A 15343-nucleotide genomic window follows, 5' to 3' on the forward strand; every position below is an offset into this window, starting at 1 on the left:
TAAAAGTTATCTTTTTTTTTTTTTTTTAAGTAGGGAAATGCTTAGCATGGGCTTGTAAAAGGTAAAAAAATTATCAGTTTTTCTTCAAAATTCTGTTCTGCGCTGAACAGAATTTCTGCTCAGAGAATGTGAAGCTAAAGCTAGGAGCTAGTTAGCTTCATGTAAAGACTAGATGGAGGGAAAACGCTGGCATAGGTTTGTCACAACAAGGTAAAAATTATTTTTATTTTAAGTTTTCTTTAAAAATTCAGTTTATGGAATATAAAAATTGGTCAACTTTTTTTTAAATTCACCTTGGTGTGCTCTGGTTGAGAAGCTCAGTACTAATGTCTGCTCAGAGAATGTGAAGCTATAGCTAGGAGCTAGTTAGCTTGGTGAAAAGACCATACACAGGTACATTTTTATCAGTTTTTCCTTTAAACTTCTAGTTAAGCAAAAAGGAACCACCATTATTGTTTTATAAATAATAGATTTTTAGTTCTTGGAATAATTTGTGAATATTATTTTAAATGTACTCTAGCCTCTCTAGGTGTCAATGACCGTTCTCATGATTCTCAAGGCTTTTCAAGGTGCTGGTTGAAAATGTCATTTCAGCTCTGTATACAGTTTTTATGCTAAGCTAACTCCTAAACTATAGCTTGAAACAGGACATTTTCTTAATGTGGAAAATACAGTAATTATTTATGAATCCTCAAGTGTGTTTCTACCCAAACTACTGCAGATAATTTCAACACTAAGTTACTGCATATTATTACTGCTTTTGTTCGTACAACAAAAGACATTTTCACATGTAAAAAAAAAATATATATAAAATTAATTTTTGTTTGACTTCGTCCCACTGAGTTTGTTCTTTCTTCTTTTTCTGGAGGGTCAGGCCACGTTCACATTTCAGAACACCAAATGTATCAATATTTGAAACTCCCTTTTTTTTTCTTAAATACCATTCCCTTAAAGGTACACATAATTAAAGGCATATTCATAATGTTTTCTAATTCTAACAGATTCTCTGAATGCTAGAATTCTGGTGCACATTTTCAACTGGTTTCTTAACAAAAACAAAAATTATAGATTTTAAATTCGAGACTTTAAGGTTGAATCCACCGACAAAGAAAGTTTTTGCACACATTTGAGTCGTAAAACTGACATAACGGACGACTTTGACTCACATGAATTCACATTTTCTCTTGGACCAATAAGATTGTCACATTAACGTAAGACGTTGCAAGAATCACATGTATTGCTCAAAAATGGCTGCGCGAAAACAAATCTCCAGCTTAGTTTTACAGGCTACAGACCAATAATGTATTTAATAAATAAATAAATAAATAAAAACGGGAAAATGTGAAGCGGGCGATTTTTGGTCAAAGGCTGTTTGATGATGCAGAGTGGCTCGGGTTTGTTTTTCTTGTTTTTTAACAGTGTACTGGAAAGAAAATAACTGCAGATTTGGTGTTTTACTCTCCTAAACTGGATGTTCTTTATGGTTGTTTTTGCCTTTTTAAGTGACCCTAAAGCCCTTGAAACATGTCGGGAAACACAGGCTTTTTTTCATTCCTGAACTTGGTTCTTAACCAATGATGGTGAAAAGCAAAACAGACAAATATCTCCCTCCTCTTCCTCCTCACTGCTCCAAACAACCCTCTCTCATTATTGCTTGCATGTTAATACGTACAATACGGGGGAGACATTCTTGTCTCTGAGGACGGACACAAAATTATTTCACAGTCAGACTCGAGCATGAGTGACAGTAAGAGTCCTAAAGAAAAGACAAAACCTTTCTCTTTTTTTTTCTTCCTCTGTGGCCCCTCTAGTTCTCTCTGCTCTGAGAGACACAACATGGACGTTTGCTGGTGTATTCAGGATGTAGCAAGTCACAAATTCTTTGGAATTTCATTTGTTAAGCCGAGATGACGGAGCCTGCGGGATTTTCACGTAGTGTCCCGTCGCAGGACGCAGCGTTTTCACACACACACACACACACACACTCTTTACATCCGCACTAATTATTTCCAAATAATAACACTCATACTCAAACACTCTCTGCGTTCTCAATGCAACTCATCTGAACACACAATTGGCACAGATTATCAAAATAAATACCCTGGAAGCTTGGCACTATGCAAAAGAAACTTCACATTGTTGTTGTTTTTTTTTTAAAGAAATCTTATAAAAAAAAAAAACTATTGAATAATCTCAGTCTAGTCCACATTTTCATTATTCTCACTATTACTTATATACTATATGCTGATGAAGGTCACACCAGTGTCGTAAACCTCTGAATGACATAACTACCACTGAAACAATATAGCTCCTATTCAAATAGAATAATTTTTTTCCACAAACGTACATCAAAATTAAGTATCTAACATCTATCAGACTCTAGATAGTGCTTTTGTCTGGTATGCATCTCTTTAATAGTGCCTTTTATTTTTTTCCCCCTCTCCTCCCTCTTCTTTAAAACAATCAGATCCTTTCAAAGGAAAATCTGAAACCCAGAAAAAAAAAATCTCTTTTAGTTCTGGGAACAGATTAGAAGTCACATACTTTGCTTAATCCCACCTTGGACAGATGTTTCTGTATCTTTGTGGACGTCTGTCGAGGCTCGTTACCTCACAGGTGTCCCTCCAGGATGCTGGTGACCGCCTGATCCAGTGATGGGCCTGATGTGGTCCTGGTTGGGGCTGTGGACGGGCCCTGCAGTCGCTGCAGCTCCAGGATGCTGTCGATGGCACTCTGTAGGTGTTCACTGAGCATGGTGTCCTCTTGGAGGGACAGTGGCGGCGGACTGAACTGCGTCTCGAGCTGAGGAGACGCATCTAGCTTGTAATATTTCAGTTTTGGGGCACTGACATCACTGGGAGGCAGCTCGAAGCAAGAAGCCTGTGGTTCTGGCATGGAGAGGGGTTTTGGGGCTTTTATTTTGGAATTAGGTGCTGTCTGTGGGACTTCCTCTTCAGTGTCAGACTGCAGACCTCCATTGGAAACCTCCTCATCATGATGCAGATGCTGGTGTGCTCCGTTGGGTGTGTGGGAGTGGCGTTCATTCACAGCACTACCGCCATTGGTCAGCTGCCCCGTGTGGTCCCTCTTGAGTCCTGGGTCACAGGCTGAGTTGTGGACCACCTTACGGGAGCCGGACTCCTGCTTGATGGTGAGTCTGAGGGCACCGCGGGAGCTGGAACGGTACGTCTTCAATCCTGGGGGTCGGTCAGACAGTCTGGACCAAGCTGGTGAAGAGGAGGGGCTGTCAGAGGAGTGTGGGTGGGAGGGGCCAGAGGAGTGGGCTTCACTGGGGGAAGACACTGATGTAGCCAAGGCTGTCATGAATGACTCTGGAAGAAGAGATTAAACAGCATGACAGGACAGTGACCAGGTCAGTGCATCCAGATTATCAAATGACCAAAATCATGTTGGTACTTTTGGTTCCTGTACGTTATTTATTCACGACTGTCCTGTGTATTTGAGTTATGGAGTACCACAGGGCTCTATTCTTAGCCCGAGATTATTTTTCTACTTAAATATAGTATTTGTAGAGTTGAGTTACTTTCTTAACAAAAATGTACTTTTCTTAAATAGTGACGTTTTCTAAATTATCTTGTTATTTTTTATTTATTTCATGTTACTTAACTTGAACGTTTATAAATACTTACATACTGTACTGTATGTACCATCGTCTGCCTTTTACCTGCTAATGAATGTTTGTGTTTTTTGTGCCAACCTTTTAATTTTTAGCTTTTCCAATGTGACATTCATGTGGGTCCAATTAGAGGGAAATCAGTAGAATATAATATATTTATATATATATATATATTACTTTTTAACATTGAGTCCTGTCCTGCTTGTTAAGATTTTTTACTGTAAGGTATTTTCATTTACTACTTAACTAAGTATTATTCTGTAACATTTGGCCAGCAGTTAAGGATGAAAACAGAATGTGTAGTAGTGTTAAGGAATGTGCACTGTAAAAAAGAAATGAATAGATTCAAGTATTTGGTTTTGGCGAACATCAAACGTCACTAGAGATTTGTATAATGAAAGAATAATTTTTTTTTTAGTGGACTCATTAATATTTCCCAGGATCCGACAGCAGTCAGGTCTGACATGTATCTGCTTCCTCTTCTCCAACTTTTAATTAACATACGTCCCTGTTTTAATTTGCTCGTCACCTCTCGCATCCCTTTTTTTTAGTCTTTCTCAGCACGACCTTGCTCTACATTTACACAGCTTAATTACACATTCACACCTGGGAGCAAATATGGAGGTTAAGTGTCGCACACTGAGGAGCTGCCAAATTAGTTTGTAAGAAAATAACAGTGTGCCACTAATTCACTCTGCCCCCCCCCCGGTCCAGATTTTCCTTCTCAGCTCTGTGGATTTTGAAGCGCTTTCATTTTTTCTTTTTAGTTGAAAACAGATGCACACACTCACACACACAGCTGTTGTGGTGCTTGATGACTGCTGCTGTCTCCTGCTGGGACACTGACCTGGGTCTCTGCGGGCTCGCCGTCTGTCCTCCACCAAAGCGTATCGCTCCGCCTGAAGGAAGAGACGCTCCAGCATCACCATCTCAGCCGAAGGACTCTCCTGCTGTGAGAACATGTTCATATCTCATTAAACAACACGGCTACAAGGGACCACTGTGGTGAATATTTGTGTTTTTGGTTCATTTATATTCGCGCCGGCTTATTTACACGAGATAAACAAACGCTGCCTTGTGTCTCACAAGAAGTCTGGTGATGTCTAACAGTTCCACGATAGAACGAGGCAACGTTTGCATTTCATTGTCTTATTTAATCAGCTTTGTTTGGGACGATGTAGAGAATTTTGAAAACAGAAAATTACAAACCTCATCTCCAGAAAAGTTGAGACACTTCCTGAAAACCTGTAATTTGTTCATTTTTCAGATGAACGTAACGATGTTTATGCTCATGGTTGACGTACGGCTTCCTGTTTGCGTTACACAGTTTCTTGATGCAGCTGTAGCCCATGTGGCTATGTCTCATATGTCTCATGCATATTCAGCAACACTTTCTGCCTTTGCCTTTTTACGCACCAAGATTTCTCCTGATGCTCGAAATCTTTCCTCAAAACAAAATTGTGTTCTATGAATGATAATAGGCCATGTGATGGACTGGTGACCAGGTGACCAGGCCATGGTGTACCCTTTCACCCCGAGTCAGCTGGGATTGGCACCAGTGCCCCCCCGCGACCCTCATGTGGAGGATAAAGTAAGAGAAGATGAATGAATGAATGAATTATCTGCAATATTGCGCTGAGAAACACTGTAATTGTAGTGACCGAGCCTTCGTTCAATGCTCCTTTCATGTCACCAGTTCAGCTGCTAAATAAGGAACCTTCCAGGACCTTGTATAACCTGTCCAGTCCAGTCCTTTAAATGATAGATTTTGGTGTTTATTGCATCCCAAGAAATTGAGTTTGTAATTAAAACGCAGGCTAAGTTTTGATGTGGGAGTGATTCTCGACTCAGAGCAGGTGAAGATGAAGAGAAAGATGCGAGTATGCTGTGACCGTGTCTCACCTGAGCTTCTTTAAGCAGTAGCTGCCTGTATTTGTTAACCATGTCCTTGGTGCGTTTCAGCAGGAAACAGGACACGGTGTCAAACTCCTGGTCCACTGTGGAGAGAAGAACATCGTCACGTGAGGATTCACTCTGCTAATGAAGGTATTATTGAACTCTGAACTGAAATGTTGACGGAGCTGTTTGTACATTTTAGCTTTTGTAAAAAAGTAAAAATAGCAGCGTGTTTCCTATGGCCGGGGTTTGTGAAGTTGCTCCTACTTTTCCAGATTGAAATTTGATTTGTGGAGGTGTTCCAGTTATACATAGAAACAACCACTCAACTCGTAAATTTAGACTTCTGAATAGAAGTGGAACACACCGTTATTGTCGCCACTGCCCATCATTTTTCAGAGGTGGACAACTGACACCAGAAATCCTCACTCAAACATATGGGGGGTTTTTTTGTGTCGTTTAATGTACCGGCCGTTGTCATTAAACCTCCGTGTACTGACCTGAAGTGAAGTCGTTCTCAGTCGGCAGGTGACCCGCGCAGGTGTGATACGGCAGCAGGTGTCGCACTGCGTCCGTCAGTGTGGAGAAGGCGGGGACGGTGAACTGGTGCTGAACTGCTCTGTGGTCCATACAAAGCTGCTGCTGGAACCTGAAGGACACAGTGACAATGTACTGACTGGTAAAGTAAGCAGTAGAAGTAGTAGTATTTGTGAGAACCCCCTTATAATCTATGATTGGAATCGAGGCCATGTGCTACTAGTTTTTCTGCAAATTGTCACTAACAAACAAACTGAAGTTTGTAAACCCCTTACGCTCCTGCACCAAAGTCCATTGAGAAAATCATTGTATTTAGCTCATGGTGACACAGGAGCTGCTGGTCTACTGCTGCTCGTACGTTTATGCCACTTCTGTACAAAAGATTTCAAACTCCAAAGCCACAAAATAAAACATTTGAACAGATGGAGGCAGTAGAATGGCTGATTTTCTCTATGGAATTTGGTTTTTGGGCAAGAGCATATAACAAAAGGCAGTTTTGAGCCAGAAAGATCTGTCAGGTAACACTTTTTTATTACTTAAATGGCATGTAAACAGTGAGGCTGAGTGTCTGGGTCCAAGAGTGATTTGTGGAAACTGTAAAAAGTTGAGAAAAGGCAGTGTTGATCATGTGCCAATACCTCACTTAAAAAACCCTTAACTATCCCTTTAAAATACCCTGAAAATACATGAAATAATTGGGAAAAAAAAAAGGACAAACATGATTTTGAGAAGTAGTTTTTCTTCAGAGCTGCGTCTCTTACCTGTGCCTGCGCGTTGCTGGTGTGAGCTTCTCCTCTCTCTGCTGCTCCACAAGAAGACCTGCCAGCTGGCAGACACACACATATACCACATTTTGGATTAGATCAAAGGATGCACACAGGGAAGCACTTTAACGTCATAAATAATACATTTTCTGTGTTAAGCAAATAATTGTTGCAAAGATGGATTTCTGCTGCAAGACTGGAGCCAATTCACAGGAACCCGGCGATTCAGCAAATCAGTGAACTAGGGAGTAATTAGGGTGAGTGTGTGTTTTTTGAAGCTTTAGCTCATGAAGATTTAATATTTGTTGGTTTTCTATGTTGTCCATTATTGTAAAGTTTCTATTTTTGGAGTTAAACCTGGAAAAAAGACATGATATTTCAATGAAGTATGTCAGCGTGGGAAAGTTTCTCTATTATAATAATAATAATAAGAAGAAGAATTAGTAATAAAGAAAACAATAGTACACTAAGTCTCAAACAAACCCAACTTATTAGTATAATTGAAAGTAAAACACATTATTAATGATTAAAAAGTAGATGTTTACATCAGATTTTGTCGACTTTACATTCAAAACAAACACAAATGTGTGACAGAACATGTGATTAGCAGTCTTTTCCTGCTCTGGGTGTCCCACCTTGGTGCCTGGTTGCAGGGTGGTCTGGATGGGGGGACACTCGCTGGGATCTGGAGGCGCGTGAAGCTGCTGGACGCCCGGAGCAGCAGGAGAGTGTGGACGGACATCGAGAGTAAACGCTTTACCCTCCACGGCCAAGGCAGCTGTTGGCTCTGCCAGAGTGAAGATGGTGGTCATGATAATTACAGTGATGGTGGAAAGCTCATTTTTAAGGCTGGAATGGTTGGACTCACTGTTGTGTGTGTGCTGTTGGACAGCAGAGTCTTCTCCTCCTTTGCAGAGACCAGCAGCCGTGGGATCAGGCTGCTGCTGAGGCACCAAGAGGCTGACGAGCTGAAGGGAGGAGCTGTTGTGGACTGGAGTGTGTGTCGAAGGCTGAGGCTTGGAAACAGGAACCTGGATTTGGACCTGGACCTGGGGCAAAGGCTGGGAAACTGATGACTGGATCTGCACCTGGTTTTGGGCAAATAAGGCCGGTGAGACATGCAGCTGATGAGGGACCTGGGTCTGGTCCTGTTGCACGATGAAGGTCTGTGGAGCTGTGGTCTTGGGAATTGAACCCTCAGGTCCAGGGAGAGTAATGGGAGGTCCAGCTGGAGGAGAGAATGCTGTTCTCCCACTGTCCTGACACGGAGAAGAGGAGGAGAGCAGCGGCGAGTCCTCGGGGTCTGAGTGAAGCGGAGAAGCCTCGACACACTGGTCAGATTTGACGCAAGGACCAGGAACTGCATGGGTCTGAGGTTGAGTCTCTCTCTCTATGGTGGAGACAAGAGTCTCCATGGGAACCACTGGCAGTGCGTCAACCAGCAGGTCAGATGTGATGGGAGAGCTAAGTGCTTGCTGTGGGAGACAAAGACGATTGTGGTGAGACAGACTTTACAGCAGGGCTGAAAACAAAATAATCAACATCTCAATGCGACCAATGCAATATCCAAATAGAAAGACATTCTTTGATAAAGATAAAGATGCAGTGCTGCAAGAATTGCAAGAACTGCCAAGAAACCTTGTTAAAATATGTACATTTTTGTTAAGTTTCTCTATGATTTTGATATTTTTTTTATGAAATAGACATCTTTACTTTAATTTTTCAGTCTTTGGTCCTATATTAAAGGTTTGGGAAATGCTGTTCTATATTACACATGGATGAAAAGCATGAATCTCTCTCTGACCTGTTGCAGGTGTTGCATAAAGGCTTGGTTGGGGCTCATCGAGTGGGACACCTCGGCCACCACCTGGGTCATGTCTGCTGGTGGCATTAAAAGTTTTGGCATCTCTGCAGCTGCGTCAAGAGGCAGAGGAGGTTCAGGAGGAGGAGGAGGAGGAGGAGGAGGCTGCAGGACCGTAACTACGGGAGGAGAGGAGGTCTGTAGCCCTGCAGAGGCGGGCTGCACCGACACATGCTGGAGGACATGACCATACGTCTGTGACAGAGGGAGAAATCAGTCTTAAGAATATGTTCACCTCTTTTATTTTGTCATTAAACAACCTTTTCAGACTGGAAATCAAAGTTTGTTTGTCTCCTGCACCAAAGTCTATGGATGAAATCTGTGTTTTTAGCTCTTGGGGACACAGGAGCTGCTAGTCCACAGCTGCCATACTCAGTAGACACAACGTGTACACTTAAAAGATAATATAGATTTGATTTGTTGAGTCTTTTGCTAAAATGTGTCCTTTTTTTGTCTATAGTTGCTGCAATGTTACAGTTGCTTTCAAATTCAAAATCTCTACCTCATACAAAACCCATTTAAAATCTCATGTGCTCTCTTTTCTGCAGAGGTGTAAGCTCACCTGTGGCAGTGGGTGGAATGTCTCGTCTGAGCCGCTCCTCTCTTCTTGAACTCTCTCTGGCAGAAGCACCACAGATGTTTGCTGGAGGCTCAGCTGTCCCTCTGTGACGCCCGCCTGAGTCGCCGGGGCCTGGGCAGCGAACGGCAGCCCCTGAACCACCGAGGGACCGTTAACGATCGAGATGGAAGTGAGATCCGAGGGAAGCATCCCTGAACTGTTGATCAAGGTGATGTGGTTTCCAAGAGCGGGGCTGTGGACCAGGGTGGCACGGTGCCCCTGCCCTCCTGGAGTGTAGGTTCCAGCCAGCTGGGCTGGCATCTGGAAGACAGTAGGGGGCGCTGACTGTAGATGCAAGGGTCCTGACAGCACAGTGGCCTGGCGGAGCGCGAGCTGCCCTGTGGGGGTGGTGAAGACTGGGCTGAAGTTGAGCTGCCTTTGGGGGACAGTAAGGATCTGAGAGCCGTCTACGAGCTGCCCGGTGGACGAAGTCACACTGTGGACCGACGGACCACAGTGAGTGTGAGTCAGCAGTGGTCGAGCTGCACTGACTGACTGGGAGATGGTAACAGGGCACTGGCCTGGAAGAAGGAACTGGTTTTGGCCTTGGAAGAGTCCCTGAGGCTGGAGCACAAAGGAGCCGCCCTGGTTGACCAGCTGCAGGCTGACTGGTTTGGGGAGCTGCTGCTGCTGCTGCGTGGGCTGTGGTGGTGGAGCGGCAGGCTTTTGGCCTGAAGGTTGGGACAGTAGAATATTTGGTGAAGCAGCTCCAGAAACAAATGTTAGACCAGGAGTGGGTTTCTGCCCAGATGGCTTGGGGCTTATTTGGACCAGTCTGGGCTGAATGCTGATGGGTTGCAGCTTGGGTTGGATGGGGAGCGGGGCCCTCTGCAGCACGATTCCTGCCGCCGCTGCCGCCGTTGCTCTCAGAGTTGGAGTGATTAGTGGACGAGTGGACACACTGGACACAGCCTTGTGGATGATCATACTGGAGGCCTGGGCAGGACTCAGAGAGAACGGGGTGTCTGGAGAAGGAGCAGGGAACACATTTCCAGGCAGGAGCCCCATAAGCTGAGGTGGAGCAGCGGGTTTTAGAGAAGGACAGCCAGGCCCGACAGCCAGGAGTGACGGCTGAGGAGGCTCCACTGCTGCCTGAGTGTCTCTGGGCAATGCCACAGTGACGGGCAACGTCACAGACTTGGGGACAAACGGTAGAGAGGGAGGAGAGAGGAGAGGAGCTGGGGAGTACAGAGACAGAGTGTCTCCAGTTTGGGCCAGACCTGCCTCCAGAGCCATGGTCTGCTCCGTGATCTCAGCCTCCTGCAGGCTCTGCTGGAGAATATCACACGCCACCTCCGCCTCCTCCATTTCCGGCACTTCTCTCTCCTTCTCCTCACACCCACCCTCCACAGGTTGCCCACCCTGCGCCATCTGTGGGTCTTCTGCACCCTCCGGCGATGACAGCAGAGCCTCCTCCAGGAAGGACAGGTCCACGCACCCGGGGGGAGGCGTGTCTGGGGAATCCCTGCCATCTCCCAGCAGAGAGACGGGGCTCTGCAAGGCCAGGAGACACGGTGGGACATAGACAGAGCAGAGAGCATTGTGTGATTAAACAGGAGTTTACACGGAAAAAAAGAACCCCCATGAGGGAGATGTTGGTTGTTGTGACGCTGCAGGCTGTGGATCCAGACACTTACAGGGGCATCTGTGAAGAGGGAGGGCTCCCCAGAGGAGGAGTTAATGAGCAGGTCTTCAGTCTGCAGCTGTGGGATGAAATCACCAAATTTTGGGTTGGGCTTGTGCTCGTGCTTCACACTGTGCTCGTGCCCACATCCCACAAAAACACAAGGATTTCCATTTCAAATCATTCAAACAGTTGATCTTAACTTCTTCTGTTACCTCATTGGTCCCATGAAGGAAGTCGTTCAGGGCTTGGGGGTCGCTGCGAAGATGAAGACGAGGAGGATTATAATCACACGCAAACAAATGAAGCTGTAATGCATCATTTCTAAATATAAATTCTAAATGTAAAGTTCACACTATGTTGCTTCAGTATCAGTGTCAGCTTTTCATAGCCCCTTGGAACTTGTGTTTTTGGAGCCCTTAAATGCTATTTTCGGGGAAAAATCTCTTGTGTTTTTACAAATACAACCAACACAACTTTGGGGAAACAATGATGTCATAGCGCCACCTTTTACTGTTGCCGTCTTTGTAGTCATCACAAACTTTCTGTGCGTCTTCTTCTCAGTTTTTAGTGTATGTCACACTTAGGCCTGGCATGTATACTCCAGCATTTAGAGTCATTTTGGGGGGATTTTCTGTGTATGAAGACATTTCTTGAAGTAATGCCGTGCTAAACAAAAAACCTTTTTAAGAAGGAAAAACTACACGTTTTTTTTTTTTTTTTTGCTTTTCCATTAGCGATAGTACCTGGTACTTTTTTAGTACCTGCTCTGACAAGGTTCCAAGCGAGTCATGAGCGCAACACAAGGATCGAACTGAACTGTAGATCAGTTAAAAAGACTTAAAAATCCTGAAAACATGCGTAAATTTCCAACATTTAGCTTTGTAAAAATCTCATATTTAACAGTCTGGTGTATTTAGTGACAGCACTGCTGAAACCCCGCGATCGTGAGCAGTTCAGTGTCAGAAACGATCTACCTTTCCTGTTTTTGATTCACTACTGGACACTCTAAATTAACCGTAGGTGTCTAGGGTGTACCCCGCCTATCGCACTATGTCAGCTGAGATTGGCACAGCGCCCCCTGTGACCCTCCTCTGGAGGATAAAGCTGATGGATGGAAGTTACACTGGAGCTTTAAGGACAGTCGCAAAATAAGAATCCGACAAACTCACCATAAAACATCAAGTAGACAAGTCCCATCTTCATCCTCCATGTCAACTGCGAGGAAGAGGATGACAAAAGTGATCAGACTAACAACATTTAACTCCTTATTGTCATTATATCAAGGTTCCTACACAAGCGTAATAAAAAATAACCCCTGAACTTCTGTCCTCTCAACCTATGTACTGAATATGCACTTGTTGTCTTTTTGTTATTCTGTAAAGCCGGGGTAAGTCAAATTTTTCTTGAATATCGGAAACAAAACATCAAATCTTCATCAGGCAAAACGGATGTTACTTGTGTCTTAATACTGCTCTTAAAATGCCATTAATCTTAATCTAATATTCTGCTGAAATCATTTTTGGTCAATAAAATATGTAAATGATTGACAAATGCTTTCAAAAAAGCCAATTTTTTTGATATTGGCAAATGAAACTGACAATTTACATCCATGGTTTATGACTTAATCATTTTTTAAGTTCAACCTTTTCTTTTAAAGGTTTTTATGGAGCTGCAGAGTGTTATTTATTTAACAAGAAAACACAAAGATCGTTTTTGAATCGTGGCTATCTGATGCTCCTTCATGTGTCTTTTGACCCTGAGGTCACGGCCCCTGTGATCCACGACACCAGAGACCACAGCAAGCTCTGAACCTACTTCATATGTGAGGCCCCATACAGAGCGGTCAGGCTGAGTTCTGGTGGAGGCCTCATGGGAAGTCGTGGTCGGGCTTCGCTGTTGTCTGGAGGAGAGAAACCGGGCTGAGGCGGCGAGATGGCGATAGGTTCTCTCGGTGAGGAAGGGACATCTCTGCGTCCTCACTCTGTGGAGAGGCTGGAGGTGAGACACACACACACACACACACTGACTCTGCTTTGACTGTCATTCATTAAACCCTTACCTTCAGTTCCTCAGTAAAGAGGTTCTGCCTCATTAGAAGCATCTGTTTGTCTCCATGAGGACGACCCTTTGTCTTTCACTAAAACTGTCTTTTAAGCCAGGTAGGAGAGTACGGGCTTCATTAATAATAAATAACATTGAATTTAGTTTAACCTGAGCCTCAGATATGAGGTTCTTCCTTAGCACCAGGTTTTGGTCTCCATAAGGACTACTGCCCCTTACTGCAAGTCAGTGTTTATTATAAAACTTGTACACACTCAAAGCTTTAAGGGTCATCTGAGGTCATCTGAGGTCATCTGAGGTTACCAGAGGCCAATATTGTGAGATACTTAAGATCAATATAGTGATTGATGAGTTTCTCCAGAGTCAGTGCTGCTGCAGTGATTTGGTCGCAGACACGCTGTGGTTACAAACTGCTCTCAGTCTGTTCCAATAATAGCATCACACACACACACACACATGTTCTTGCACAATGTCCTTCATGAGGACACTCACAGACAGGATGTTCACTCTTCCTTTAACCATCACAACCCTAACCTGAACACTTGCCCCTCAAACCAAGTCTGAAACATCTCATTTTAAGGTGTGAACATGAGGACCTGTCACATTATCCTCAAATTCACACACAAAAAACCCTCAGTTCCTGTGTTTTTTAAGTTTTTTGATCCTCAAAGATGTGTATATATGTATATATATATATATATATAGTATGTATATAAATGTATACATATCATTTATTTGACTGTATTGATTAAACTGGAGGCTGATGAGGAAAATGCAAGATATAGTTGCTTCTTATTACAGACATAAGGAGCAGATGTGAACTTCTCCTCCTCTACTCTTATTTCTTCCCTCTGTTCTCCTTCTCCTTTCCTCTCTCTTTTCTCTTCTCCTCTTCCTTCTCTCCTGTTCTCCTCCTTGTCCCGTCTTATTCTCCTTCTCCCATCCTCTTTTATCTTCTCCTTCTCCTATCCTCTTTATTTTTCTTCTCTTCTCCTCCCCTTTCTTCTCTCCTGTTCTCCTCCTTGTCTGTTCCTCTCCTCTCCTCATCTGAATCAGAAAAACCCACTGATCCACAGGAGGAGCGGCAGCGTGGATCACCTCATCCACCTCACATCCTCATCACTTGCTCGAATCCCCTCATCCTCTCTTTCTCTCCGACACATTTTTGTTTACAACAAGATGAAGGCTACACCACCACCATCATCATCATTATCTCCTCTCCTCTCTCTCTGTGTGTGTGTGTGTGTCTGTGGAGGAACCGCAATCAATGTCCAATGAAATCCACGCATCATCTAAACCTGCAGTGGTGGAAACAACAACAACAACAACAACAACAACAACAACAACTCACTCACATCACATTCACAGGTTACATAAGGTGAACGTGCGTTCATGCGTTCATTAATGTCCCGTTTAAAAAATGAGCGTGGATGCGGAGCCGTCGCCGCCGCGTGCACCATGTGCTGTTTATTATTATTATTGTTATTATTATTATTGTTATCATTAATATAGTCGTTGGTGTTAATGATAGTGGCGGCAGAAACAGCAGCTGCTTCACTGACTCACATCGTGGTAACAAAAGATTGCCTTGTGTTTTAATATCATCAGCCGCGGAGCTGCTGTTCTCCTCACAGCATCATCACCACCACCACCATCATCATCATCCTCATCACCATCCTCACATCATCATCATATCTGGACCATTAAAGGGTAATTCTGCAATTCACACACACGCACAGAACAAACAACAACAAGAGGCGAGAGGAAGAGGAGGAGGAGGAGAGAGAAAAACTCACCCCTTCTTTGTGGTTTATTGTCCTGTCAGTCGGGCCTCTGCGCCATCGATTCTCACTCAGTGGTCTTTTCAGATGCTAAGAGGAGGGAGGAAGAGGGAGAAGGAGGGGAGGGGGGGGTACGGTAGGGTGGGATGGAAAAGGAGGGGTGAAGGGGGTGAAGGGGGAGGAGGAGGAGGAGGGGGGACAACAGGGGAGGGTGTGAGAAACAGACTGAGGGAGAGCTGATCACAGCACCACAAAGGTGGATTTAAACACAGGAGTGTAAACTGAGAGGAGGAGGAGGAAGAGGAGGAGGAACCAGCTCGAGCTGCGCCGCCACCGCCTGCACGAGCTCAAGTCTGGCCGCCTCCTGCGCTCCTTCAGGCAGCAGACGCAGCGTCAAACCCCCTCCTCCTCCTCCTCCTCCCTCCTCTTGTTCCAGTGCGGAGCAGCTGCTTCATCCTTGTTACACGTGTTTTCTGTCCACTTAATTGATTTTCATTTTTCTTATTCAAAAAGATCAATATTTCCTGAGTGGCTGGTTTACTTCAGCGCCAAAGGGAAGA

The 15343-nt window shown here is 44.1% G+C and overlaps 1 protein-coding gene across 3 annotated transcripts; it reads right to left on the reverse strand.

The window, feature by feature from the left end:
• Positions 1 to 180: 180 nt before the first annotated feature.
• si:ch211-168d23.3 (BRD4-interacting chromatin-remodeling complex-associated protein) lies at positions 181 to 15108 on the reverse strand. 3 transcript variants are annotated; one of them, XM_058615133.1, is made up of 14 exons: positions 14799 to 15108; positions 12757 to 12922; positions 12111 to 12156; positions 11154 to 11196; positions 10952 to 11017; positions 9258 to 10808; positions 8639 to 8890; positions 7703 to 8309; positions 7470 to 7621; positions 6832 to 6896; positions 6034 to 6182; positions 5540 to 5634; positions 4485 to 4587; positions 181 to 3332 (listed from the first exon to the last, which is right to left on the reverse strand). In XM_058615133.1, the coding sequence occupies exons 3-14, from the start codon at positions 12149 to 12151 to the stop codon at positions 2611 to 2613; spliced, it is 3846 nt and encodes a 1281-aa protein (XP_058471116.1). In that variant the 5' UTR covers positions 12152 to 12156; positions 12757 to 12922; positions 14799 to 15108; the 3' UTR covers positions 181 to 2610. The 3 variants fall into 3 exon arrangements, with proteins under 3 accessions (XP_058471116.1, XP_058471120.1, XP_058471119.1); XM_058615137.1 differs by having other exon boundaries at positions 12757 to 12933; XM_058615136.1 differs by lacking the exon at positions 14799 to 15108 and having other exon boundaries at positions 12757 to 14789.
• Between the last annotated feature and the right edge of the window lie 235 nt (positions 15109 to 15343).

Source organism: Solea solea, chromosome 18 (genome assembly GCF_958295425.1).
Source record: "Solea solea chromosome 18, fSolSol10.1, whole genome shotgun sequence".
NCBI lineage: Eukaryota > Metazoa > Chordata > Actinopteri > Pleuronectiformes > Soleidae > Solea > Solea solea.